The following is a 27,243-nucleotide window of genomic DNA, read 5'->3' as shown; positions in this document are numbered from 1 at the left end:
TTGCTGTTAGAATAACTATTCTAGAAGATTTTTTGTTTTCAGCTACATAAGAAAAAATACGTTTTCAAAAAATGTTGGCAGCTATGTTGCCACACAAACCGACGTAATTGTAATTCTAACTAAAATCTACCTGTGTTGAGATCGATGAAATAGTACGTACATTCTTAATCTACCAAGAACTAGAAATATTAACAATTAAATAACTCAAAATCTGCCAGTTTCTAACATAATAATCGGCACAATAGCATTCATTCTTCCGGACGACTTGTATAAAATCGAGTTCATTGTCATAAATTAGAAAAATTGCTCGAAAGTTATTTGTACAGAACTTCCCTCGCTTCTGAAGTACAGTCCAACAAATACTGTTTCTCTGAAAAATTACAAAATTTGATTTTACGGAATTTTAATTTTTCGTGATAACCTCTATATATAGAAGGTACTAGTCACAGTGTAATAGAAAAAAACAAGGTTTCACCTTCTTAAAAAAGACAGTTAGGAGTCCGGAGAAGATTTAATATTCTTAAAAAAAGGTACTTGGGACCCCAGAGAAAGTTTCGCCTTTTTTAAAAAGGACAGTTGGTACCCCCAAGAAGGTTTCACATTCTTAAAAAAAGATAGTTTGGACCCTGGAGAAGGTTTTACATTTTTAAAAAAGACAGTTGGGACCCCAGAGAAGATTTCACATTATTAAAATTATACATTTGGGGCCCCCGAGAAGGTTCTACATTTTTAAAAAAAGACAGTTGGGACCCCCGAGAAGGTTTCACATTATTAAAAATATACATTTGGGACCCCCGAGAAGGTTTTACATTTTTAAAAACGACAATTGGGACCCACGAGAAACTTTCACATTATTAAAAATATAGATTTGGGACCTCCGAGAAGGTTTTACATTCTAAAACAAACATTTGGCGCACCCGAGAAGATTTTACATTTTTAAAAGACAGGGTCCCCCGAGAAAATTTTACATTTAAAAAAAAGACAACTAAGACCCCCGAGAAGGTTTCACATTCTTAAAAAAAGGCAGTTTGGACCCTTGAGAAGGTTTCACATTCTTAAAAAAGACATTTGGCGTCACCGAGAAGGTTTTACATTTTAAACAAAGACAATTGAGACCCCCGAGAAGGTTTCCCATTATTAAAAATATACATTTGGGACCTCCGAGAAGGTTTTACATTTTTAAAAAAGACAGTTGGGACCCCCGAAAAGGTTTCACATTATTAAAAAGATACTTTTGGGACATCCGAGAAGGTTTTACATTTTTAAATAAGACAGTTGGGACCCCAGAGAAGGTTTTACATTATTAAAAATATACATTTGGGGTCTCCGAGAAGGTTTTACATTCTAAAACAAAGATTTGGCGCTCCCGAGGAGATTTTACATTTTTAAAAGACAGGGTCCCCCGAGAAAATTTTACATTTCAAAAAAAGACAATTAAGACCCCCGAGAAGGTTTCACATTCTTAAAAAAAGACAGTTTGGACCCTTGAGAAGGTTTCACATTCTCAAAAAAGACATTTGGCGTCACTGAGAAGGTTTTACATTTTAAACAAAGACAACTGAGACCCCCCGAGAAGGTTTCACATTATTAAAAAGATACATTTGGGAGCTCCGAGAAGGTTTTACATTTTAAACAAAGGCAATTGAGACCTCCGAGAAGGTTTCACATTATTAAAAATATACATTTGGGGCCTCCGAGAAGGTTTTACATTTTTAAAAAAGACAATTGAGACCCCCGAGAAGGTTTCACATTATTAAAAATATACATTTGGGGCCTCCGAGAAGGTTTTACATTTTTAAAAAAGACAGTTGGGACCCTCGAGAAGGTTTCACATTATTAAAAAGATACATTTGGGACCTCCGAGAAGGTTTTACATTTTTAAATAAAACAGTTGGGACCCCAGAGAAGGTTTCACATTATTAAAAATAAACATTTGGGGACCCCGAGAAGGTTTCACATTTTTAAAAACGACAGTTGGGACCTACGAGAAGGTTTCACATTATTAAAGATATACATTTGGGGCCTCCGAGAAGGTTTTACATTCTAAAACAAACATTTGACGCTCCCGAGAAGATTTTACATTTTTAAAAGACGGTTAGGGTCCCCCGAGAAAATTTTACATTTAAAAAGAAGACAATTAAGACCCTCGAGAAGGTTTCACATTCTTAAAAAAGGCATTTGGCGTCATCGAGAAGGTTTTACATTTTAAACAAAGACAATTGGGACCCCCGAGAAAGTTTCACATTATTAAAAAGATACATTTGGGACCTACGAGAAGGTTTTACATTTTTAAATAAGACAGTTGGGATCCCAGAGAAGGTTTCACATTATTAAAAATATACAATTGAGACCTCCGAGAAGGTTTTACATTTTAAAAAAAGACAGTTGGGACCCCAGAGAAGGTTTCACATTATTAAAAATATACATTTGGGGGCTCCAAGAAGGTTTTACATTTTTAAAAAAGACAATTAAGACCCCCGAGAAGGTTTCACATTCTTAAAAAAAGACAGTTTGGACCCTTGAGAAGGTTTCACATTCTTAAAAAAGACATTTGGCGTCACCGAGAAGGTTTTACAATTTAAACAAAGACAACTGAGACCCCCGAGAAGGTTTCACATTATTAAAAAGATACATTTGGGAGCTCCGAGAAGGTTTTACATTTTAAACAAAGGCAATTGAGACCCCCGAGAAGGTTTCACATTATTAAAAATATACATTTGGGGCCTCCGAGAAGGTTTTACATTTTTAAAAAAGACAATTGAGACCCCCGAGAAGGTTTCACATTATTAAAAATATACATTTGGGGCCTCCGAGAAGGTTTTACATTTTTAAAAAACACAGTTGGGACCCTCGAGAAGGTTTCACATTATTAAAAAGATACATTTGGGACCTCCGAGAAGGTTTTACATTTTTAAATAAAACAGTTGGGACCCCAGAGAAGGTTTCACATTATTAAAAATAAACATTTGGGGACCCCGAGAAGGTTTCACATTTTTAAAAACGACAGTTGGGACCTACGAGAAGGTTTCACATTATTAAAGATATACATTTGGGGCCTCTGAGAAGGTTTTACATTCTAAAACAAACATTTGACGCTCCCGAGAAGATTTTACATTTTTAAAAGACGGTTAGGGTCCCCCGAGAAAATTTTACATTTAAAAAGAAGACAATTAAGACCCTCGAGAAGGTTTCACATTCTTAAAAAAGGCATTTGGCGTCATCGAGAAGGTTTTACATTTTAAACAAAGACAATTGGGACCCCCGAGAAAGTTTCACATTATTAAAAAGATACATTTGGGACCTACGAGAAGGTTTTACATTTTTAAATAAGACAGTTGGGATCCCAGAGAAGGTTTCACATTATTAAAAATATACAATTGAGACCTCCGAGAAGGTTTTACATTTTAAAAAAAGACAGTTGGGACCCCCGAGAAGGTTTCATATTATTAAAAAGATACATTTGGGACCTCCGAGAAGGTTTTACATTTTTAAATAAGACAGTTGGGACCCCAGAGAAGGTTTCACATTATTAAAAATATACATTTGGGGGCTCCAAGAAGGTTTTACATTTTTAAAAAAGACAATTAAGACCCCCGAGAAGGTTTCACATTCTTAAAAAAAGACAGTTTGGACCCTTGAGAAGGTTTCACATTCTTAAAAAAGACATTTGGCGTCACCGAGAAGGTTTTACAATTTAAACAAAGACAATTGAGACTCCCGAGAAGGTTTCCCATTATTAAAAATATACATTTGGGACCTCCGAGAAGGTTTTACATTTTTAAAAAAGACAGTTGGGACCCCCGAGAAGGTTTCACATTATTAAAAAGATACTTTTGGGACATCCGAGAAGGTTTTACATTTTTAAAAATATACATTTAGGGCCTCCGAGAAGGTTTTCCATTTTTAAAAAAGACAGTTGGGACCCCAGAGAAGGTTTCACATTATTAAAAATATACATTTGGGGCCCCCGAGAAGATTTTACATTTTTAAAAGACGGTTAGGGTCCCCCGAGAAAATTTTACATTTTAAAAAAAGACAATTAAGACCCCCGAGAAGGTTTCACATTCTTAAAAGAAGACAGTTTGGACCCTTGAGAAGGTTTCACATTCTTTAAAAAGGCATTTGGCGTCATCGAGAAGGTTTTACATTTTAAACAAAGACAATTCGGACCCCCGAGAAAGTTTCACATTATTAAAAAGATACATTTAGGGCCTCCGAGAAGGTTTTCCATTTTTAAAAAAGACAATTGGGACCCCAGAGAAGGTTTCACATTATTAAAAATATACATTTGGGGCCCCCGAGAAGGTTTTACATTTTTAAGAAAAACCGTTGGAACTCTCGAGAAGGTTTCACATTCTAAAACAGACATTTGGCAACATTTTTAAAAGAAAATTGGGGTCCCCCGAGAAAATTTTACATTTTTAAGCAAGACAATTAAGACCCCCTAGAAGGCTTAACATTCTTTAAAATATACATTTGGGGCCCTTGAGAAGGTTTCACATTAAGAAAAATATTTGGCGCCTCTGAGAAAGTTTTACATATTTAAATAAAGGGAGTATTTTCATCTTTCGAAAAAGTGAGGTAATTTCTTCTATAAAAAAATGGTTATGACGTCATAAACATCGAAAAAGAGGGAAAAAAAGAAGAAACGAAAGGCCAAGCTTGGATTCGAACGCGCGAGGTCCGATCGACATTCATGCCTCGTAACCACTAGACCACAGCCGGGATGCCTTACCTCAATGGTAAACTGTTGATATATTATATGTTCTTAACAAAAATTTGGACGGATAGGGAATAAGGATGAGACGAGAGTGATTGCAAAGCGAGTCGATGATCTGCGCTAGATCAAAAATTAATCAAGATTATATCGTTAATCGAATACCCCATCACATAAAAAGACACATGTTAAATTCGGTGGAAATCACAGTAATGTCGTTCGGTACACACTTCGCTGTGAGAGGAGTCTCCGAGAATAAACGTTCCAAAATTCAGTATAAATGGTAACACAGTCATCATAAAATCCCCTTTCGCTCTTCGAATTCACGATGACGTTTACTTCAATAATAACTTGGGAAAAAACATTCATCCCCTTAGACATTGTACAATTTAAGATATTAAAAATTTTACTTATCTCGTTTTTATAATATTTTTTCGTTGTTATACAATAAGATAAATCTAGAGATTTCGTGAAATAAAATAACAATTTTTATCCTTTTATAAATCCAAACGCATCTTAAAAAATCCACTTTTTTACATGTATTTCAAAAACACCATGTAGACGTCGTTCGTGTTTTTTTAGGAAAAAACTCAAATCGGATTTGTACACCACACTTATAGGATTACACCGGGTCTCTGGAAAATGGCGGATTAACTCTTCAGTACATTATTTAGGGGGGGTTTCGGAAAAAAAGTAAAATTGGCAACACTGCACGCACCTAATGCGTGAATATCTCGGGCTTACTCTCTGGTTTCTTAGTAACGATGAACAATAACCATAAAAACCAGTAGTCATTAATCGTTGTGTATTATTATTAATAAAACAAGCTATTATTTTTCATTAATAAATAAACAAAAAAAAAACTTTTAACAAAAGAGGGTAGTACCTAACTGCTAAAATAAGATCGATTTTGGCAAGTGACATGCCCTTTAAGAAAATAGAGGGTGGGCGGGCGGGGATAGTACTTGGTAAAATAAGACTGATTTTGGCAAATACCATATTCTCGAGAAAAATAGAGGGTAGAGGGTATATCACTTGGTAAAATTAGTCTTATCTTGGCAAGTATTGCCCCCGCCCACCCACCCTTTGTTTTTTTCAAGGGTATGCTATTTGACAGTATCAGTGTTATCTTAGCAAGTAATAGCCCCGCCCACCCGCCCTTTATTTTCTTAGAGAGTAGATGATATGCCAAAATCAGTCTCATTTTGACAAGTGTAGTCGTGGAAATTTCATTCTACCCTATAAAATTTTATTGACAATAACGAGGTGGACAGTAGTACAATGGTAAGAAATATTTATGGCTCAGACCAGTTCACCAGAATTTGTCGGAGAACATTCAGCAGGTAGTCATAAAATCTCTTGCTATTGTACTAATGTCCGTCTCGTTATTGCCAATAAAATTTTATAGGGCAGAAAGAAATTTCCAAAACTATGCTAGCAATTTTTTGCAATTTCAAAAAAATGTGAAACAATATTTTGCAATTTAATCTTCAAGTTGCAAAAACCGAATGTTGTGAAATTTTGAAAATATTTTATTTTTATTTTGGGAAAAAAACTGAATGTGGTTAATTAATTAATCAGTCCTCTCCTCTGCATTGAAGAGATAAAATCAATCAAATTTCATTTTGTTTTAACCGTTGATGCTTGTAATCGGAACGTGCTAATAGTCAAATTCTTTCGAAGTATAATACGAACAGTCGAAGTTAAGCATGTGCTAAGAAAATGAGAATATCTACATTTTTTCCCGTCGGCTGTCTGATTTAAATATATTTCCTTTTGACCACACTTATGCGGACCGCGCTCCCCTGGAAGTTGGGGGCTGCGGAGATGGTATGTAAGCTTAAGCCAGTAGTTTTTGCTTTATAGAATTTTATAATTTTTTAAAGAAGCGAAATTTGTTGTGGACTATACTTCAAGGCGGTGTAAATTCTGGCTAAATAATTTTAGACCATTTTTTTTTATTTTTACTGGTACAGACGTCTGAGGACATAAATAATAATAATAATTACGTAATAATTACTTACTTATTATAAGTAGGTATTAATTAATAAAGGCAATTTTATCAAATGACGTCAACAATTTTCTGGTAGGATAGGTATTTGTATAAATTCTAGCTCATGTTTTGTAATCCCTTGGTCAGTATTAATACCTTTTCAACATTTCTATAAAGTCTAAGGACCTTCCAAATTAATTGTGACTTTTTACGTTACGTTTTTAAGTTAAAAATTGATATAGGATTATTTACACAGACCTTCCCTCGCATCTGACAATAAAAAGTAAAGTTTTTTAAACAAGTTATAAAATTTGTGTGAGGAGTTTCAAGCAATTCTATGGTATTTAACACACACAAAAAAAAAGGAAAAAAATTGTTATACCTCTTTTAGCGAGTCCCCGAGTTATTTGTATGATTTGCTAAAAATTACGCACTTGGTACATTGTATTAAGCAATGAAATTCCACTTCAACCTTACAGTGTAATCTTTGCGAAGGTAGAACTAATTAGTATAATTCCAGTTACTTTCATTTTACGTAAATTAGTATCCTACTTTTTGCCAGAAGCTAACCAGACAGCGACCAAACTTCCACAAAAAATTGCCTTACTTCCGACAAGTCGTTTCCATAAAATGACTGCCGAAATTCTATTAATGAAATTTATCTCTTTCTACAATATTCACAAATATTCCCTGCCCAACCCTATAAAACTTGATTCTTTCAAGGAAATAACACTAATGGCTCAATAAATTATGCTCTTTTACAAGTTGGTCCTTTTAGTAGGAGCGGACTTGCACAGAATAAATAACAAACTAATGTTGACTTTTCAAAGTTACGCTATACAAAAACTACAGAACTAAATCCTGCTTCTGTACTGTTATGTGAAAGGCATAAAATAACAGATTCTGTACGTTTAAATGCGGAATTGTGGGAGACTCGAGACTTATTTTGAATCAAGGTAAACATACCTAACTTGACCTATCATAATTTTACATAATGTCAAACGCAACGCTGTATAATACCTGTGTGAGCATTGTGTAACAGAAAAGCGGATTAAGTAATTGTAAATAACACGTCTCATTTGATATAAATCAAATTTTTTGTGGATAATTTTGAAAAATAACCTTGAGATTCTGTTGTTGATACTTATCTATTGTGTTTTTATTAGCCAGAAAAAGAAACCTCAATTCGGTAAAAAGACAAAATGCGTAAAATCTAGATATTCACGTGCGGCGAGCTTTTTGTGCCTCCACATTATTTAAATTTCAAGAACAAAGAATAAAAACGTTGACACACTTATCACTTGTTCAGATTTAGTGTAAGATGAGCAAAAAATTAACACTAAATTCGTCTAAAAAGTAGGTGTATAAATTAAAGGATAGTTCAAGGCCGAGGCAAAGCTTTAATTATTATCTACATTTAAACAAAAAACGCCTGGAAGACGTAGAAACTTTAAATGAGATTGCAATGAATTCCGGATGTTTTGATTTATTACTTTCGCTTCAGTAGCTTATGAAACAGGCACTTCCTAATCATATTTCTAAATTATTCATTAAGTGTTACCATTGAAGACGCCGCGAACCTTTCACAACACTCGCGGTGGTTGCAGCTTTTGTATAAAATAAAATAAAATAGACGTGGGATATTGAATAATTATTATTAATATGAAGAAATCTGAATCGTGTGCCATTTTAAAAATGAGTGGAGATCTGGTCTCTCGGTTACTAGGTATCAAACACTTTCACTTCAGTCAACAATAACTCATTTCACCGCACGAATCTTAGTTGACACTAACAATTAATTGCAGAGTGCACTGAAACTTCAAACTTCGTTAAAATCCAACCGGTATGGTTGACCGAAGATAAATTAACCCGGTTTATAATGACGACAGAGCTTTTGTGTACTTATCAAAAGAAAAAAACCTAAAAATAATTTTAACAGCCACTGTGTTCATTCAAAATTTGTAACAAGAACCTATTATGCAGTTGTGCACAAATTAAGTTGTGAAAAGTTCTTGCATGCATGGAGGAAGTTCGCGTTATGGCTGTATAATTTAGAGTCATTTTGTTTAGAAAAGAAGCTGAGTCAACATTTAGCAACGTGTTCAAGGCTTTGAGTATCGTTTCCATATGTCACGGTATACAGGTTGATTATGGTCAATTTTTTGCACTAGAGGCACTGTTGTCAGTTATGCTCTAGTACCACGAGAGTCGCTAGATGTCGCGTTTTCAGATTTTGTGACATCTAGACCACTACTTTCTGCGGTGTTAAAACTTTCGGTGTTATGATTTTCACTTGTGTATTTGTAATAACAATGTTCCTTAGTTAACCTCAGAAGTTAATAATTCGCTATGCTTTACAAAGCGGTAATCAAGTGTGTCAGACTATGGGAGTTAAAGAAATAAGTTCCTGCTACTTGTTAAATCACAGGAAACTATATCGATATACAATAGCAATTCAGATCGACAGTCCTACCAATACACGTCTGACTTTGGTTACTCTTGACTAACGATGGTCAAAATCACAGTGCATGGAACGTCGAGCATTAGCGTAATGAGGACTGAGCAAAGACACATTTCCGCACTGTGGAACTTTGTTTACAAATCCAGAATCTACTAAAACCGTCTCTAGTTATTGATTAGAACGGAAAAGTGGCGTGAAAGATGTTCTGGCCCCGACTGTAATTCCAATTTCAATAGTGCGATCTTGTAACGTTACCGTTTTAATCCCACCTCTTATATTTTTTTAATTTTGGGAGTAAAAGTGGGCCTGAGGTATTAGTCACAAGTTTTCTTACAGTACGTCATTTTTATGGTGAACATTTTCTACATTGACTGTGATGTTTAACCGCAATTAATTTGTTTCTTTTTATTGTAATGAATTAGTTTTATTTTTTAATAAGATATGAAGTCGTACGTTTTTGGGCATTTGTAAAGTCGAAATCTGAGAGGTGGCACGTTTGCATGACCTATAATTTTTCAGAATATACAGAGTATATAAAGTAAAGTTCAGCAATTTATGAGATTATCTATCTTACAAAATGGAGATGGAAGACCCATTGAAATCAAAATTTTGGCGTTTAAAAACTACATTAATTAATTTTTTTATTTTAGATGTTTTTTTATAACGTCAGTTTTACAAATAAATAAAACAATAATAATAATAATAACAAAGGTGTGTTTTCACTTGATACCATCTTTTAAATTTAATCTCATCAAACTTAAAATACCTACATCAAGTTCAGGAAAATTACATAGACCGTTTTTGAGAAAATCGATAAAAGATATTGGTTTTCAACCATTTACTGTCCAATTACTAAACAACAGATACATAGCATATTCCGAGGGGAATTACCGAATTTGATGACGTCATCAGGGGCGACTTGTCCTATAAGGCAGCAATGAATTTGCTCCGTGTAATTATTTTGATTATTTCTGGCCAACAAAATGTTTTTTTTTTTCTAATATTTTAAAAATAAACGTGAAAAATTATTGGTATTCTTATCTTGGTAGATAGATATTAGCCGTTTCGAAGAATTCAGAAGAATCTAGAAGAATCTGAAACAGTCTGCAGAGATCTGAAATTATGTGGGAAAATTTGAAATTATCTGATAGAATTTAAGATTTGTTCAAATTCTTTCATTTTCTTTACGAGTCTTCTTTTGGAATTATTTGGAGTCTTCTGATTCTCCCTTTCGTATTTTTCGGATTCTTTCGAACTTTTTCGGATTCTTTCGAACTTTTCAGATTCTTTCAAAGGCACCATCAGAAATCCTCAAGATTCTTTAAAATGTTTTAGTTCTATTCAGAATGTTTCAGATCCTTACAAATCCTTCAAGATTTTTCTAGATTCTTTTAGATTTTACTAGATTCTTCTAGATTTTCTCATATTCCCCAGATGAATTTGAGGGAATCTCGAAAAATCTAGAAGAATCTGGAAAAATCTGAAGATTTTGCAGGACTCTGAAGCGATGTGGGAGAATTTGAAAGCAATTAATATTATTAAAATCCGGAGAATCCTAGGAAGTCTGAGGGAATCTAACAGAATTTGAGAAATTCGTAAAGAAACTGAAGGAATTTGAAGGAATCTGAAAGAATCTGAGGGAACTTGTGAGAATCTGAGAGAATTTTGAAGAATTTCGAAGAATTTAGAAAAATCCGATAGAATCTAAAAAAAATTGGAGGAATCTGGAAGAATTTGGAAGAATCTGCAGGCATTTGAAAGGATCTGAAACGATCTGAATAGAAGTGAAATATTTGAACGAAGTTGAGGATTCCTGGCGGTCTTTGATAGAATCTAAAAAAAATTGATTGGAAACAAACCGGAATAATCAGAAAAAATAAAAAAAAATCGAAAAAACGAGAGAATCAGAAAGAAAATGAGAGAATCTGAAAGCATTTGTAAGAAGATGAAGGAATTTGATGGAATCTGAGAGAAATTGCGAGATCGGAAAGAATCTGAGAGATTCGGAAAGTATTTGAAGGAATCTGAGGAAACCTGTGAGAATTTCCAAAAATCTAGAAAAATCTGGAAGAATTTGAAAAAGTCTGCAAGGATCTGAAAGTATCTGTACGGTTTTAAAACGACCTGAATAGAATTTAAAAATTTGAAAGAAAGTGCAACAATCCGAAATAATCAAAAACAATCCTAAAGAGACAATCTTAAAAAAACGAGAAAATCTGAAAGAATATGGAAGAATCTGGGGGAATATGAAACTAAGACTCGAAAAGAATTAGAAAGAATCAGAGAGGATCGGAAATAATCTCAGGCAATCTGAACGAATCTAGGTAAACCTGACAGAATCTGAAATTATCTGGAAAAATTTGAAAGATTCTGAAGCGATATGAAAGGTGAAAAATTCTGAGAGTATCGAAAAAATATGAAAGAATCTGATAGAATTTAAAATTTTTTCAAATTTTTTCATTTTCTTTACGACTCTTCTTTTCGAATTATTTGGAGTCTTTCTGATCTTCCCTTTCGCCTTTTTCGGACTCTTTCGAATTTTTTTAGATTCTATCAAAGACCGCCAGGAATCCTCAAGCTTCCTTCTATTCAGATCGTTTCAGATCCTTTCAAATGCCTGCAGATTCTACCAAATTCTTCCAGATTCCTCCAGTTTTTTTTAGATTCTATTTTGGAAGAATTTGCAGGCATTTGAAAGGATCTGAAACGATCTGAATAGAACTGAAAAATTTTAAGGAATCTTGAGGATTCCTGGCGGTCTTTGATAGAATCTAAAAAAATTTGATTGGAAACAAACCGGAAGCATGGAAAACCATCCGGAATAATCAGAAAAAATAAAAAAAAATCGAAGAAACGAGAGAATCAGAAAGAAAACGAAAGAATCTGAAAGCAATTGTAAGAATATGAAGGAATTTGATGGAATCTGAGAGAAATTGCGAGATCGGAAAGAATCTGAGGAAACCTGTGAGAATTTCGAAGAATCTAGAAAAATCTGGAAGAATTTGAACAAATCTGCAGGGATCTGAAAGTATCTGTACGGTTTTAAAACGACCTGAATAGAATTTAAAAATTTGAAAGAATGTGAAACAATCCGAAAGCATCCGGAATAATGCGAAAGAATCCGAAAAGGAGAATCTTAAAAAAAGGAAAGAATCTGAAAACATCTGAAAGAATCTGGAAGAATCTGAGGAAATCCAAGAAAATCGGAGGGAATATGAAACTAAAAATCGGAAAGAATTAGAAAGAATCAGAGGGGATCGGAAAGAATCTCAGACAATCTAAACGAATCTAGGTAAACCTGATAGAATCTGGATCAGCCTGCAGGGATCTGAAGGGATCTATAGCAATCTTGAAAAATTCTAAGGAAATATGAGGGGATCTTCAGGGATATTGAGAGAATCTGAAAGAATAGAAAAAATCTGTAACAAAGTGTATTTTTTCTAGAAACTTTCGCATTAATTTTTCAACATATTGATACTAAAATTTATGGAAAACTTGATATTGATATTTTACCGTTGAGACGTCATAAACAAAGTGAAATGAATGATAAATAGAAATTAAGGCAATTTTTTTCCGAAATTCTTGATATTAAAATTAATCAAATACGAATTACAATTCCTGGCATAGAAAAATTATGCATTTTGGACGATCTTAATGTTCCTAAAATTTCTTTTTTTCCGAAAAATTTTCCATGTCAACTAAAAACGCAAGCACGACAATATAATTTTTTGACACTTATACTAAAAATGCAGTTTTATTAATTTGAAAACACATTGTGGAAGTTCTAGCATTAAAGCAGTTATATTTATTGATTCATTTCTTCAACTTCACACAACTTTCCCCTTTGCAAAAATCCCTGCTCGTGTCAAAGTTCGCAACCCCAATTTTGCCACCAACCAAAATGTGTTACAATTTCCGGGGAAACTGCACTGTTGTTGTCCCATTATTCCACCCAAATATATGCAAAACCCGCAACACAACAGCGGCAAAAATACTTTCCCTGTATAGATTCATGCATAACACGCACAATACATCATGGTATTCGCCCCCTGTTGCCTCAGGACCATGCACCCGCATTGTAACATGTTGCAACCACATCTCGCGTCCTCCCCCATATAATCAATTGTTATAGCCAGTACAACCATAGTGCGGCAATGATTAATTAATATGTTTATTGCTCCCCGTTAATGTGTTTCGCTCGCTTATCACGATACGAAATGTAAATTTCATGAACCCACCCCTCATTGTCAATTCCAATCAAGTGCATCCAGACCATCCCATCGCCGACAACAATAACTGATAAATCTGTGGTTTTCCGTTGGCTTTGCGCAAGCAAACCCGCAAGTGCCATGACCCGTTATCACCAGAAAAGTCGCTAAATTCAGAAAGGTTTCCACAGTTATTGCCGACTTTAACTTCGTAAAATGTTAGTGGGCACGAAAGGACGTTCTATTGGTACAGGAACTGCGCTATGATCTTGACCGTGAAGATATAATTGTTATGAATCTTTAAAAATTCAGAAGACCCAATTAAAATGCGTGACGTGCTATCAACAATTACGCCCAGATAAGGTTCCATTGTGGCGTTAACGCGGACCTTGTCCCATCGCTTCCAAATCTGGTAACAGATCTATTATTACAGGCATCGATAATTTATTACAACACATCGGTCCGTACCTGTTCCCATGCATATGATTACTCAAGTAAGGTACCACATGTTCACAAGGCCGCTGGTTCTCGACCTTGACCGTTTATAATTCCTCCAGCATTGTCCACAATCGCGGCATGCCAAGTCCCAGCAAGGTTCGAAAGCGGATTTTTTCTTCTTTAATTTGTCGTTTGCAACACAGGGCGCATCCTAATTATTAATTAGTACATTAGCTCCTCGCTCGATTCGATTATAGAGAATTTACAATGTCGTTAATAATGGTAATTAAGAGATAATTGCTCGTGGAGGACTCGGAGGCTTATGGCTGCTTTAAACTCTTCTCTATGCAGCCGCGCTGCGAGTTAATTAATAATTTAGAAAGCGCCCTCTATGCCCGGATTACTAGGGAATTTTGTGCTCTCATTATGTGTTGATTGAATTTAAGAGTTGGTTAACCCCTCAACTTGCCCTGATTGTTTTTCCCGATTCTTGTCGGGAATATCGTGGTATTACTCCAGAGAATTGCGCAAGTTCTAATCCAAAGGTCCAAGTGGGTTTTGCATAAATAGCTTGCCGAAATTCGATCCCTGTTAGAAAATCTGCGACACAATTTATCATACAACCGTTAGAACTAAGTGTTCCTGTTTACTCCCACCAAAGATTCGATGACGTCATCTCAAAAATTATGCGTTACTTACTCTCAGACACATTGATCAGTTCACTAACCTTGTTTATTTTTTTTTTCAGAGGGCGTTTTTCCGAAGAGCCACCGAAAGGCTGCTGCGGTTTGCTGACATGGAAACCTGGTTCCTTGCGATGGTTCATAGCGGTGATCGCGTTGGTCGCCGTCTGCTGTGTTCTGGTCGGCACAGCCCTCGGTGCCATGAGACCCGCTGGCCGGGACCATCTGACCGTGTCGCTGCTGATGATAGGTAATTTTTCATTTTTAATTACCCGTCCGACGTCCATCACTCGCGTTTCAATTCTCCCCCATCTTCTGTACATAATCAAAACAATGGACCGCATCGAGGTGCGAACAGGATGTACACAATAACGCAGCAGTACAGGGGTGGGTAATTAACGTGCTATTAGACAACTACAGCTCGCTTCGCTCGCGTTTGCAATGCATAGTAATGTAATTTAAGTTACTCAATTTTGTGAAAACTATGCTGTGGTATGAAAACATAAAATATGCAAAGAAAACATTAAAGATTATTTGAATAGCGCAACAAACTTAAACAAAAGCTTCCCAAATGTTTGCAGACAAAAATAATTAAATATCAAGTGGCTACGTAAACAAAATAATTGAAGTTTGTAATGGTGATACTTGTATGGGATCCAGTTGCTGCACAAATGTTCCTCCTCCAAAAGGTCCAAATGTGAACAATGAACGTCTCAAGTTATACAAAGTACAGAACACAAAAGACTCGCGCAGTCGAGAGTTGACATTATCTATCTATTAGATAGTGAAAGATCTTCGTTTATAATTTCCATCTGGTGTATATTTAACATTGAAATTGTTAGAAGGTTAGCTACACATTTACTTTCCAGCTTGCAACACTGAAATTAAATTTGTTGAAAATATCGGTAAAGGTTTCGATTTCTCAATCTTTCGATTTTTGCCCGCTCGTTTTTCGATTTTTCGATTTTTCAATTTTCGCTTTAACGATTTTCTTTCGATTTTTCGCCTTCTCGTTTTTACATTATCACATTTTATACCAATATACGAGCACTGGTTTGTGGAGGGCGCCGGGGTTCGAAAATTTTAAAATACAGTAATGTTGCGCCCGCCTATTTTTAAGAATGATAAAATAAAAATTGTCATAATAACATCGACTTATCCAAAATAATATTCAGAACGTTGTTCTGCATTGTAGCTGCGTGCTTAATGGTCGCATTCTTTGAATGTATAAACATAAACAATTGAAGTTAAGAATGTACTGCAAATATATTTTTACTTCAGAGGCCAGTCTAAATGACTTTTGATCAATTTTTTACGTTTAAAAGAGAAAGTCTTGCAGACGCCAATTGTTTTTTTAATATAAAAAAAATTTCGAGCCTCTTGTGTTTTGATATTAAATTCTTTTAAAGAATCCGGAGGATCCGTGGAGTTCTTTATTTGGAAAGAATTTTACAGAATCTGAGGGGCTCCTAGCGTATTTTTTTAAATATGTGATGTTTCATCTTTGAAGGGGAAATCAAAATATTGTCAAAACCGAAAAACTGAAAAATCAAATGTAAGATTTAAAAACTCGCAAAATTTTTAAAAATCGAGTAAGTAAAAAATGAAAAAAACAGAAAGATAAAAAATCGAAAAATCGGAAAATTAAAAAATCGATTAATCGAGAGATTGAGAAATCGAACAATCCAAAAATTTAGAAATGCCAAAAATTGAAAAATTTAAATACAATATTTCCAAAACTGAAAAGTCGAAAAACTGAGAAATCGAGAAATCGAAATCGAAAAAATTGAAAAAAATGCGACATCGAAACATCAAAAGATCGATAAGTCGAAAAATCGAAAAATTGAGATACTGAAATAGCTAAAGATCAATTCAAAATTTTAAAATTTAAACTTAAAAAACCCGATAAAACGAAAAATTGGAAAATCGAAAAATTTGAAAATGAGAAGGCAAAAAATCGAAGGACTGAAATCGAAACAACAATAAAGTGAAAAATCCAAAATTCAAAAATTCGAAAAGTTGAAATTTTACAAAATCGAGAAATCAAAATATCAACGAATCGAAAAATCGCGAAATCGGAACATCAAAGGATCGAGAAAAAAATTTTGAAAAACCGGAAAATCTAAAAACGAAAAGACGAAAAATCTAAAAACGAGAAAGCAAAAAATCGAAAGATTGGGAAACCGAAACAACAAAAAAGTGAAAAATCTACAATTTAAAAATTCGAAAAATTGAAAATTTAAAAAATCGAGCAATTAAAACATCACCGAGAAATCGAAAAATTGAGAAATCAAAAAATCCAAAAATTTAGAAAAGCGAAGAATTGAAAAATTTAAATACATAAATCCCAAAACTGAAACGTCGAAAAATTGGAAACTCAAACAATCGAAAAATTGAGAAATCGAGAAGTTGAAAGCGAAAAAAATCGATAAGTCGAGAAGTCGAAAAATCGAGAAATTGAGAAATGGAAGGGCTAGAAATCGAAAAATGGGAAAATTCAAAATTGAAAAATTTTAACGTAAAAAAAAAACAATAAGCGAAAAACTGAAAAATCGATAGATCGAAAATTGAAAAATCAAATAAGTAAAAAACCAAAAAAAAAAACAAAGTCGAAAAATTTAAAAATCGAAATACCTATCGAAAAATCCCAAAATTGAGAAATCGAGAAATCGGAAGGACAAAAAATTCAAAAATTTAGAAACGTCAAAAATTGGAAAATTGAAAAATGTAAATACATAAATCCCAAAACTGAAAAATTGGAAAATCGAAACAACAAAAAAGTGAAAAATCTAAAAGTCGAAAATTCGAATACATAATTGAAATTTTACAAAATCGAGAAATCAAAACATCAACGAATTGAAAAATCACAAAATTGAAAAATCTAAAAATGTAAGATTTAAAAAAAACTCGTAAGTAAAAAACCCATTAATCGAGAAATTGAAAAATCGAAAAATTCAATTACATAAATCCCAAAAGTGAAACATTGAAAAATTGGAAAATCGAAAAATTGAAAAATCGCGAAATCGGAACATTAAAGGATCGAGAAAAAAAATAGAAAAACCGGAAAATCTAAAAACGAAAAAGCGAAATATCTAAAAACGGGAAAGCAAAAAAACGAAAGATTGAGAAATCGAACAAACAAAAATTAAAAAACCTACAATTTACAATTTCGAAAAATTCAAAATTTAAAAAATCGAGCAATTAAAACATCATCGAGAAATCGAAAAATTGAGAAATCGAAAAATCCAAAAATTTAGAAACGCGAAAAATTTAAAAATTTAAATACATAAATTCCGAAACTGAAACGTCGAAAAATCGGGAACTCAAATAATCGAAAAAACTGAGGAATCGAGAAGTTGAAATCGAAAAAAATTGAAAAAAACGCGAAATCGAAAAAATTTAAAAATGGTGAAATCGAAACATCAAAAAATCGGTAAGACGAGCAGTCAAAAAATCGAGAAATTGAGTAATGGAAGTGGCTAGAAATCGAAAAATGGGAAAATTCAAAATTCAAAAATTTTAACGTAAAAAACCAATAAACCAAAAAATGAAAAATCGAAACATCGAAAATTGAAAAATCGAAAAATCTAAAAACGAGAGGGCAAGAAATCAAAAGAGAGAAATCGAAACAACAACGAATCGAAAATTCTAAAAATTGAAAAATCGAACAATGCAAGATTTAAAAATCGCAAAATTTTGAAAAATCAAGTAAGTAAAAAATAAAAAAAAACAAGGTCTAAAAATCTAAAAATTTAAAAATCGAAATACATATCGAAAAATCCCAAAACTTAAACACTGAAAATTTGAAAATCTAAAAATTGAGAAATCGGGAAATTCTAAAATTTAGAAACGTCAAAAATTGGAAAATTGAAAAATCCAAAAATGTAAATACATAAATCCCAAAACCGAAATATCGAAAGCATGAATTAATTATCGAAAAACTGAGAAATCGAAATTGAAAAATTTAAACATCGCGAAATCGAAAGATCAAAAGATCGAGACATCGAGAAGTCGAAAAATTGAGAAATGGAAGTGGTTAAAAATCGCAAAATCGAAAATACAAATTTGAAAAATTTTAACTTAAAAGAAAACCGATGAACCAAAAAGTGAATAATGGAAACATCGAAAACTGAAAAATTAATTCCGAAAAATTGAAAAATCTCAAAACGAGAAGGCAAAAAATCGGAAGATTGAGAAATCGGAAGATTGAGAAATCGAAATAACAAAAAAGTGAAACATCTACAGTTTAAAAATTCGAAAAATTGAAAATTTAAAAAATCGAACAATCAAAACATCGACAAATCGAAAAATCAAAAAATTGAAAAATCGAAAAATGTAAGATTTAAAAAGTCGCAATATTTTGAAAAATCCAACAAGTAAATAATCAAAAAAACAAAAAGTCGAAAAATCTAAAAATTTAAAGATCCAAATAACATATTAAAAAATCCCAAAATTAATACTGAAAATTTGAAAATCGAGAAATTGAGAAATAAAAAAATCGAAAAACTTAGAAACGCCAAAAATTGAAAAATGGAAAAGTCGAAAAATTAAAATACATAAATCCCAAAACTAAAACGTTGAAAAATTGGAAAATCGAAAACTCAAAAAGATGAATTATCGAAGAACTGAGAAATCCGGAAATCGAAATCGAAAAATTGAGAAATTTAAGTAACTTATAATCGAAAAATGAGAAAATTAAAAATTGAAAAATTTTAACCAAAAAAAAAACGATAAACCAAAAAGTGAAAAACCGGAAAATCTAAAACCTGAAAGGCGAAAATCTAAAAACGAGAAGACAAAAAATCGAAACAAAAAGTGAAAAATCTACTACATATTTAAATATTCGAAAATTTAAAAATTTTAAAAATCGAGCAATCAAAACATAAACAAATCGAAAAATCAAAAAATTCAAGTCGAAGTATTTAAAAGTTCCAAAATTGAAATAGAAGATAATTAGAAGATAAGATCATTCCCAGGTTTTGCGTTGTTTTATTTTTGAATTATCAATATTCGTCAGTTTACTCGATTTCTCACTAAGTCAGGTTGAGAAAAAAACACCACTTCCCATTTAATAAAATCTATCCCACGATAAATGTAAATATTAATTTTTGTTAAAAAATAATGGTTTATACGGATGTGGCGGTTACTTGTTTAAACTCCATTAATTCACTTTTATCCTAAGAAAAGTACTTTCTAAATTGAATTTAATTACATATTAATAACCTCATTTTATAAAAAATGTGAGAACACCCACGTTTTTATTTAATTATGATCAAATAAGAACAATTATAATCATATTAGTAGTAGTTTTTATTTTCAGTTTAACATCTATACCTTCTGTATGTAATGTTGGTCTGTAAATGGGACTAGTGCCTGTTGTCCAACTTACTCTAATAATAATAATATTCAAAACATTTTGTTCCATTGTGACTTAATTCATAATTTTATTCTTCTGTTTTGAGGAGACAACTCATTCAAATTAAACAAATTTTTGCGTGACATTCTTTCGATGTATAAACATAAACAATCGAAGTTACATATATACTGTTAATAATATAAAATATATCTATAGTTTGACGAACATTTCCAAAATGTAATCTAGGAAAGTGTTGTAATAGGTTAAAAACTGCACACTAGACATGAATATTAATTACGAAGTCGCCTGGACTTTAATTTGTTAACTCAAAAATAAAAAATTTTTAAGGCGATATATCTCATATATTCAACTCCTGAAACCGCGATGATGTTCTCCATGTATTTAAGATAAGAGGAACCCGGATTAGACGCCAGTCTTAAGCCGTGTTTTCCTAGCTAGTGTTCACGCATTAAACTCCATTTCTTAAAATAGACGCACAGTTGGCAAATTTAAGTGCTTCCTCTCTAGAACACTTCTTGTCCAAACCGCTCTCGACACACCATATGTGCAATCACAACAATTTATCTAAGATAAAACGAAAAGTCTGGTGTTGCACTTTGAACCTTTTTTATCTCTTAGTTCTAATAACCCTTCCAGCATCCATCACTCGCGTTTCAATTCTCCCCCATCTTCCGTACATAATCCCAATAACAATAGACCGAAATTCGAGGCGCGAACAGGATGTATACAATAATAGCATAGTGGTGCAGTGCAGGACTTTCGGGAAGCTCTGTGCAATGTTGTTGTTTTGGGGCCACGGGGGGCAGAGTTAATTATCGCATTATTAAAGTGGAGATTACTCTCGTAGCCATGGTGACAGATGCGAATTTAGCTCAAAGCTTATCAGGGGAATTATTGTGATATCCTGACGACGGCTACTAGACGGACGGATTAATTTTTAACTAGCTCTCGGGGTAATTATGGAAGACAAAACCGAGCGAACTGTCGAGATTATGCACTGCAATATGCAAATTGATGGAAAAACGGCCTCTACGCACATGTACATAATTTAAACCTCAAATAAACATGGACGGTGGATAATTCACGAGTTAATATGCACCTGAGTCGATAATGGCTTTGGTTGCACCAAATGGGAAATGGGTCATTTCATAAATTCTTGGAAAATTTTACAATGGTTGCTGGGGGTTTTTCTGTTTTACAGTGACCGTATTTTCACTAGTGTGTTGAAAAATGACCACATAAAGACGACATCTTCTAAAAACCCAGACCAAATTGCAAGAGGAGCATCAGAGCGGCAGAAGCGTTAAACCATGACAGAGACCAAAAAACCGTGAGAATTGACAGCTGAAACTGTAATTGTTCAAACAGTTGTCCACAAGCTGAAAAAAATTGCATAACCATAGAAAAGTGCATGTAGTGGAACGGAAAAAATAAAATCGGTACAATCGTCATAGTCCATGCTTTGGAAGATTGACGCTAAAAATTCACAGCCTTGCAAATTGAGGCGAAAATATGAACACCACACATTGTGTACGTACAAAGTAAACGATGAGACAATGTATGTCCATGAACAGCGGTATTAATTTTTATGGGAATCCAGTACTTGGTGATTGGTGAATTTACAAGACTGGTAGCCAACGGTCATAAAACTTCATTAAAGCCCCATCGACACGCTGCTTTATTGTGTGAGGGAAATTAAATCTTCATAAACACGTCGCGTACGCTAAAAGTCGTGAAAGATTAATAAAAATGAAGAAAGTGTCTGTGAAATCGCGCCAGTGTGCGATATTCGCTGGAAGCGACACGTTACGCCAATGGGACAAAACAAATATCTCACGGACCGATAAAAACGAGGACAAAAACTTTTAAATTAACTTTGAAAACTTGTCTCTACTTCTTCCGTTTTCTTTCTCGAGATGTTGTTCGGCTTGTTGCGAAGGATTTGCACTTGGAGAACAAAGCTCCTGACGATGCACGTTCGAACAGGTGCATATTTGTATACAAACAATTGGAACCATGTAAACAGTGAGTGCTTGTTCCGAACAGTTGCTCAATCTGTGCTTATTTTGGAGAGATTGACTTTACAAAATTGTGAGTTTTTCATTGTTGTACTACTTTAAGTTGTTACTTACATTGTAGTGATTAGTTTTTACTAATCGATAACTTTTTGTGTCGGTGGCAAGAGACCGCGGCTGTGCCGCGGCCTTTAGCCGGGCTCACACCGGTGGGTATTTCCCGAAAGGGAAAAGTGTATTATTAGCATTTTTTTTTATACCCGATAGCTATGGCTGAAACTGCGTTTCAATTCCCTGCTAAAGACCAAGCAATTGTGATGAATGCAGTAAGTGAATTAAAACTTACTGACTATGTCATTGCGATTGGTAACCTGATGACTCCTAAAGATATACTTTTTGCATCTCGTATGTCCAACGATCGAGTTTGTATCTACTTGAGTAACAAGGCACTTGTAGATCAAATAGTATCTGAACAACCTGCACTCATTATCAACGGGATTGAAATTAAAATTCGTCGGTTATTAAACCCAGCTAAACGTATCATCTTATCCAATGTATGCCCCACGATTCCTCACTCCATTGTTGAGAATCAAGTTAAAATGTTGGGTTTTACAGCTGTCTCGCCTATGACTTTTCTCAGAGCCGGCATCCAGAACAGTGCTTTTTCACATGTGCTCAGCTTCCGTCGACAAATCTACGTACAACCTTCATCTATCAGTCTCCCATCTTCTGTCGTTCTTAAGTATGATGATACTAACTATAGACTTTTCTTAAGTTTCGACGATGTCTGCTTTAAATGTAAAGCAGCTGGTCACTATGCAGTTGACTGTCCGAATGTCATCGAGAAATCCACTTCTATAGTTTCCCCCTCTGAAAACGCCAAACAATCTGTAGACCAAGTTTATCCCAGTAATAAACGACAAACTACTAACGATGATCCAGATGAAGTAACTCCTTTGGATCTGACTCCAATGTTCCGTGATAAAGATGCTCGTGAAAAGAGAAAGCCCAAAAAAATGAAAATTAGTGACTCACTTGAAAGTCTCACGCCTACATCTGAACTGTTGTCACCTGTTAGACAATTAATAGACAATTCTGGGGTACAGTATCCCGTCGACTTCAACCAGTTCGTAGAGTTTATGGATAAGGTGATAGGAGATAGCAACGTGATGGATCTTATTAACAAATACACAACTGATGTACAGGGAATGTTAAATTTGTTATATGACGTATACCCTCTTGTAGAGCACAAAAGCATCAAAAATAAATGTTTAAAAGCCCAACGTAAACTGAAAAAGGCATACGCAAACTTTGTAGATCAAACATCAGCTGATCCCGTTCCTCCAACCGAGTCGTTTCTAATTTCTCCTCTTCAAGATGAATACTAATAACTTTTCTAAAGCATTTTGTAACCCTTTAATAGCATATACTAACATAGCATCTTTGCCTGCAAAATATGATGAATTCTGTTCTTTTGTTGTCTCGAATAAACCCGCTATATTTTTAATCACTGAAAGTTGGTTAAATGTAGCAATACCCGATTCTCTATACTCTTTACCAGGTTATTCAATATACAGGACTGACCGAAAAGGTAAACGTGGTGGGGGTGTCTGTATCTATGTATCTCATTCGATTACTTCTGTATTCAAAGTCACTCCTCTTGATGTCAACATTGATAAAATTGAAACTCTCTTTCTTAATTTCAAAATTAACACTAGTTCGCTTCTACTTGGGTGTATTTATAGGCCTTCATCTACTGTTATTAATGATGACTTAGTGTTATTTAATACTCTGGATCGCTTATCTGAAAAATACACTCATTTATTGCTATTTGGCGATTTTAATATGCCCGAAGTAAACTGGATGTCTTGTCTGTCTAATCCTCGCTCCACTTCAGAGCAATTGTTGGTAAAATTATTGCAGAATTCGCATCTTGTCCAGATGGTAAATCAACCGACGAGGTATAGACAAAACCAAGATCCATCCAGATTAGATCTTATTCTATCATCCGACGAAAATCTGTTCACAAACATACAGTATTTGGATCCGATTGGTAAATCGGACCATGTAGTTATTTCAGGACAACTACAGTTATGCTACAAAGTGATACCGCGTACGGTCGTCAAAAATAAATCCGTCATTAATTTTGTTGAAGTTAACTCCGAATTTGCTAATCTAGACTGGACTTCAATTTTAACGAACTCAAACATTTTGGAAAATTGGGCCGTTTTCAAAATTACGTTCAACACGGTAGTAGCAAAACATACGGTAATATTTACATCGAAAAAATCTGGTACAAAGCCGTGGATCAACTCGAGAATATTAAAAATGGTTAAGGAAAAACGTCGCCTTTGGAAAATTTACAAACGTTCTAGAAATCAAAGTGATTATGTATCACACCGAACATATTCGAATAGATTGTCGAATACAATAAAGAAAGCTAGAATTTCATTTGAAAATAACGTTGCTAACTCAAAGGATCCCAAACTTCTGTACAAATATATAAGGTCAAGTATTAACGGATTGGCAGAAACTCCACAACTCAAAAATCATAACGGTGACCTAATTACTGATAATTATGTTACTGCCGAAGTTTTCGCGGATAGTTTCTCAGCAAACTACTTGGTGGAACCACCTATTCATTCTTCATTGACCTCTGATTCCATTGTTCATTCTTCTATTCTCATGGATGTAGAATTCTCGGAGGACAACATATCTAAAAAAATCAACTCGTTGAAAGAAAACACCTCTCCAGGACCAGATGGACTATCTGCTACTATGCTACGAAACTGTGCTCAATCTCTATGTAAACCTCTCAGCATTCTAATGACTCAATCTTTTAAATCGGGTTCTCTTCCTTCTGATTGGAAGCTAGCTAATGTGAAACCTATTTATAAAAAAGGAGACAAATACTGTGCGACTAACTATCGACCTATAAGTCTTACTTCTCTCGTCGTAAAAATGATGGAATCGATTATTTGTGATAGTCTTCGTGCGTTTCTTAATCAGCAAAACGTCATACCAACTGAACAACATGGTTTTGTGTCGGGAAGATCTACTACTACTAATCTGCTGAGTTGTGTAAACGATTGGACTAAAAATTTTGATCGAGGAATACCAACTGACGTTATCTATTTTGACTTTGCAAAGGCATTTGATAGAGTCCCAATTCAACGACTTATATTAAAACTAAAATGGCTTGGTGTCTCAGGTAATCTGTTGGTTTGGATTAAATCCTTTCTGTCTGAGCGATTGTTTAGAGTAAAAGTTGGTGAGGTAGTGAGTGGTCACAAGCAGGTAATAAGTGGTGTTCCGCAGGGTTCTGTATTGGGACCCCTCCTGTTTCTTGTATACACAGCCGACTTAAGAAAGCATATTCGGTCACCATGTGCGTTTTATGCTGATGATTTTAAAATCTATAACTCGTCCTGTAAACTAAATGTAATTGCGACGGATATATTAGCTGTGACGGAGTGGAGTAAAAAATGGCTCATTCCTTTGAATATTAGCAAATGTGTTGTCTTGCACATTGGCCCCCATAATCCCAGAGCTGACTACTTCATATATGGTGTTCCACTGACTAAAGTAGATGCACAGAACGACTTAGGAGTAACAATTACCACCGATTTAACGTGGTCACAACATATCGCTAAAATAGTAAGTAAAGCCAACAAAATGGTATATCTATTAAGACGTACGTTTAAAAATCCTGACCATGACACAGTTGCAAAACTACACAAAACATATGTAAGGCCAATCCTGGAGTATTCTAATTTAGTGTGGTATCCAATTTTAGTTAGGGATAGTGATCTGTTAGAAGGCGTTCAGAGGCGTATGACTCGATTACCTTATGGCATTTTGCGACCATCGTATGAACAGAGACTCGTAATCATGAAATGCCCTGCATTGGGTCAAAGAAGAACAAGAGGAGACGCCATTGCAACATTTATTGCACTCATATTAAATGTTCCTCCGACGAACAGCATGTTTACTTTGAATTCTGATGTGCGTACTAGAGGTCATCAGTTTAAGCTCCTGAAAGAAGCGTTTCGCACCAGAACCCGACAGTTTTTCTTCTCGAACCGTATTTTCGACACATGGAACTCTCTCCCTTTACAAGTAGTGTGCAGCCCAAGTGTACTTAGTTTCAAGAAAAATTTTGATCATTTTATGAATATGTAAACTATTTGAATTGTAATATTTGTATTTGTTGAATTTAATAAAGTTAAGAACTATTGTTGCTCACGCGGGCATAACAGAGTGTGAGCTCTCTGCTCGAGCGTGCAATAATAATAATAATAATAATAATAATAATATTTTGTTGGTGAATGATAGACTGTGGACGATAGTTTGAAGTTTAGATTTTTCAAATACTAACAGAACTGTGCCAGAAAACTGAATTTATGATAATGATCTGGCTCCAGTGGGTGAACTTTATAACAAAACGTCTCATGACGTAAAAACAGAAAATCATTGCATTTTTAAGTTTCGTTTCTAAGTGGTGATTTTAAGAAGCAAATTTGTGTACAGGAGTTATAACAGTAAACTCCAGAGATTTATGTAAATTTCAGTCGCCAGGAGTTCAAGACCACTATGTAAATGAAAGATTACCAAATAAATTCGTCAGCGATAAGAAACAGCGCTGGTCGTTTCTCCATAGCAATTTCTTCCGTAAAATATTGTATAAATCAGCACAAATATAATTAAATTAATTTAAAATTTGTACCTCCGGAAGTCAAAAAGCTCTCGCATTTTTGGTCATAAAGCTCGAGATGTATCATCTCCTGCGATTAGTTTATTGCCCACTGTTGACAATAACAATATAAACTGCTTTTAAACTGAAATTACGACTAAAAGCTTTTGAAAACTTATCAGTAAAGGTGGTGTCAGTGTTTGGAACACAATTTTTCCATTGTAAAATATTGTTAAGACTCCCGGGGGTTGCGTGGGTAGCACGTAATAGCCAAAATTAAAACTTAATGATGTTTACCCCAACAGCCACCTATTATAACAATTAACCCCACGTTAACTATTTACTGCAGACTACAGTCTCTCTTCGCAACTCCTTAATGAGTCCCAGAGTTCAAGAGTGATTCACAGGCCGGCCACAACTGAACTGTCTTTTCTTACGCGGATTGATTTAAATCCATATATTTCGGGTACCGTTTTGGTATTCCCGTAATTTTTTAATCGCTGAATTTTTAACTAGGTGTCTAAAGCCACCTCAAAAATTATTCAGAATAACATAATATTGTTATATATTTATATGACTCAAATTTTACGAAGTCGTATCTGGAAATGCGGTTTTTATTATACTGCACAATTTTATGCGATATGAAATTCAGCCGCTG

The 27,243-nt window shown here is 34.1% G+C and overlaps 1 protein-coding gene across 1 annotated transcript in view; it reads left to right on the top strand.

Annotated features, from left to right (window-relative positions):
- LOC135133337 (uncharacterized) overlaps window positions 1-27,243 on the top strand; it is a 293,762-nt gene that overhangs the window by 247,785 nt on the left and 18,734 nt on the right. The window contains exon 5 of the mRNA XM_064061717.1: window positions 14,566-14,750. Coding sequence (XP_063917787.1) covers window positions 14,566-14,750 — 185 coding nt within the window. The remainder of the gene's footprint in view (window positions 1-14,565; window positions 14,751-27,243) is intronic.

This window comes from Zophobas morio, unplaced genomic scaffold (genome assembly GCF_036711695.1).
Source record: "Zophobas morio isolate AGI-343-1 ecotype UQ-CSIRO unplaced genomic scaffold, CSIRO_AGI_Zmor_V1 ptg000021l, whole genome shotgun sequence".
NCBI classification, from domain to species: Eukaryota; Metazoa; Arthropoda; class Insecta; order Coleoptera; family Tenebrionidae; genus Zophobas; species Zophobas morio.
Note: the sequence above shows the minus strand (reverse complement) of the source record. Positions and strands in the feature narration are given on the sequence as shown.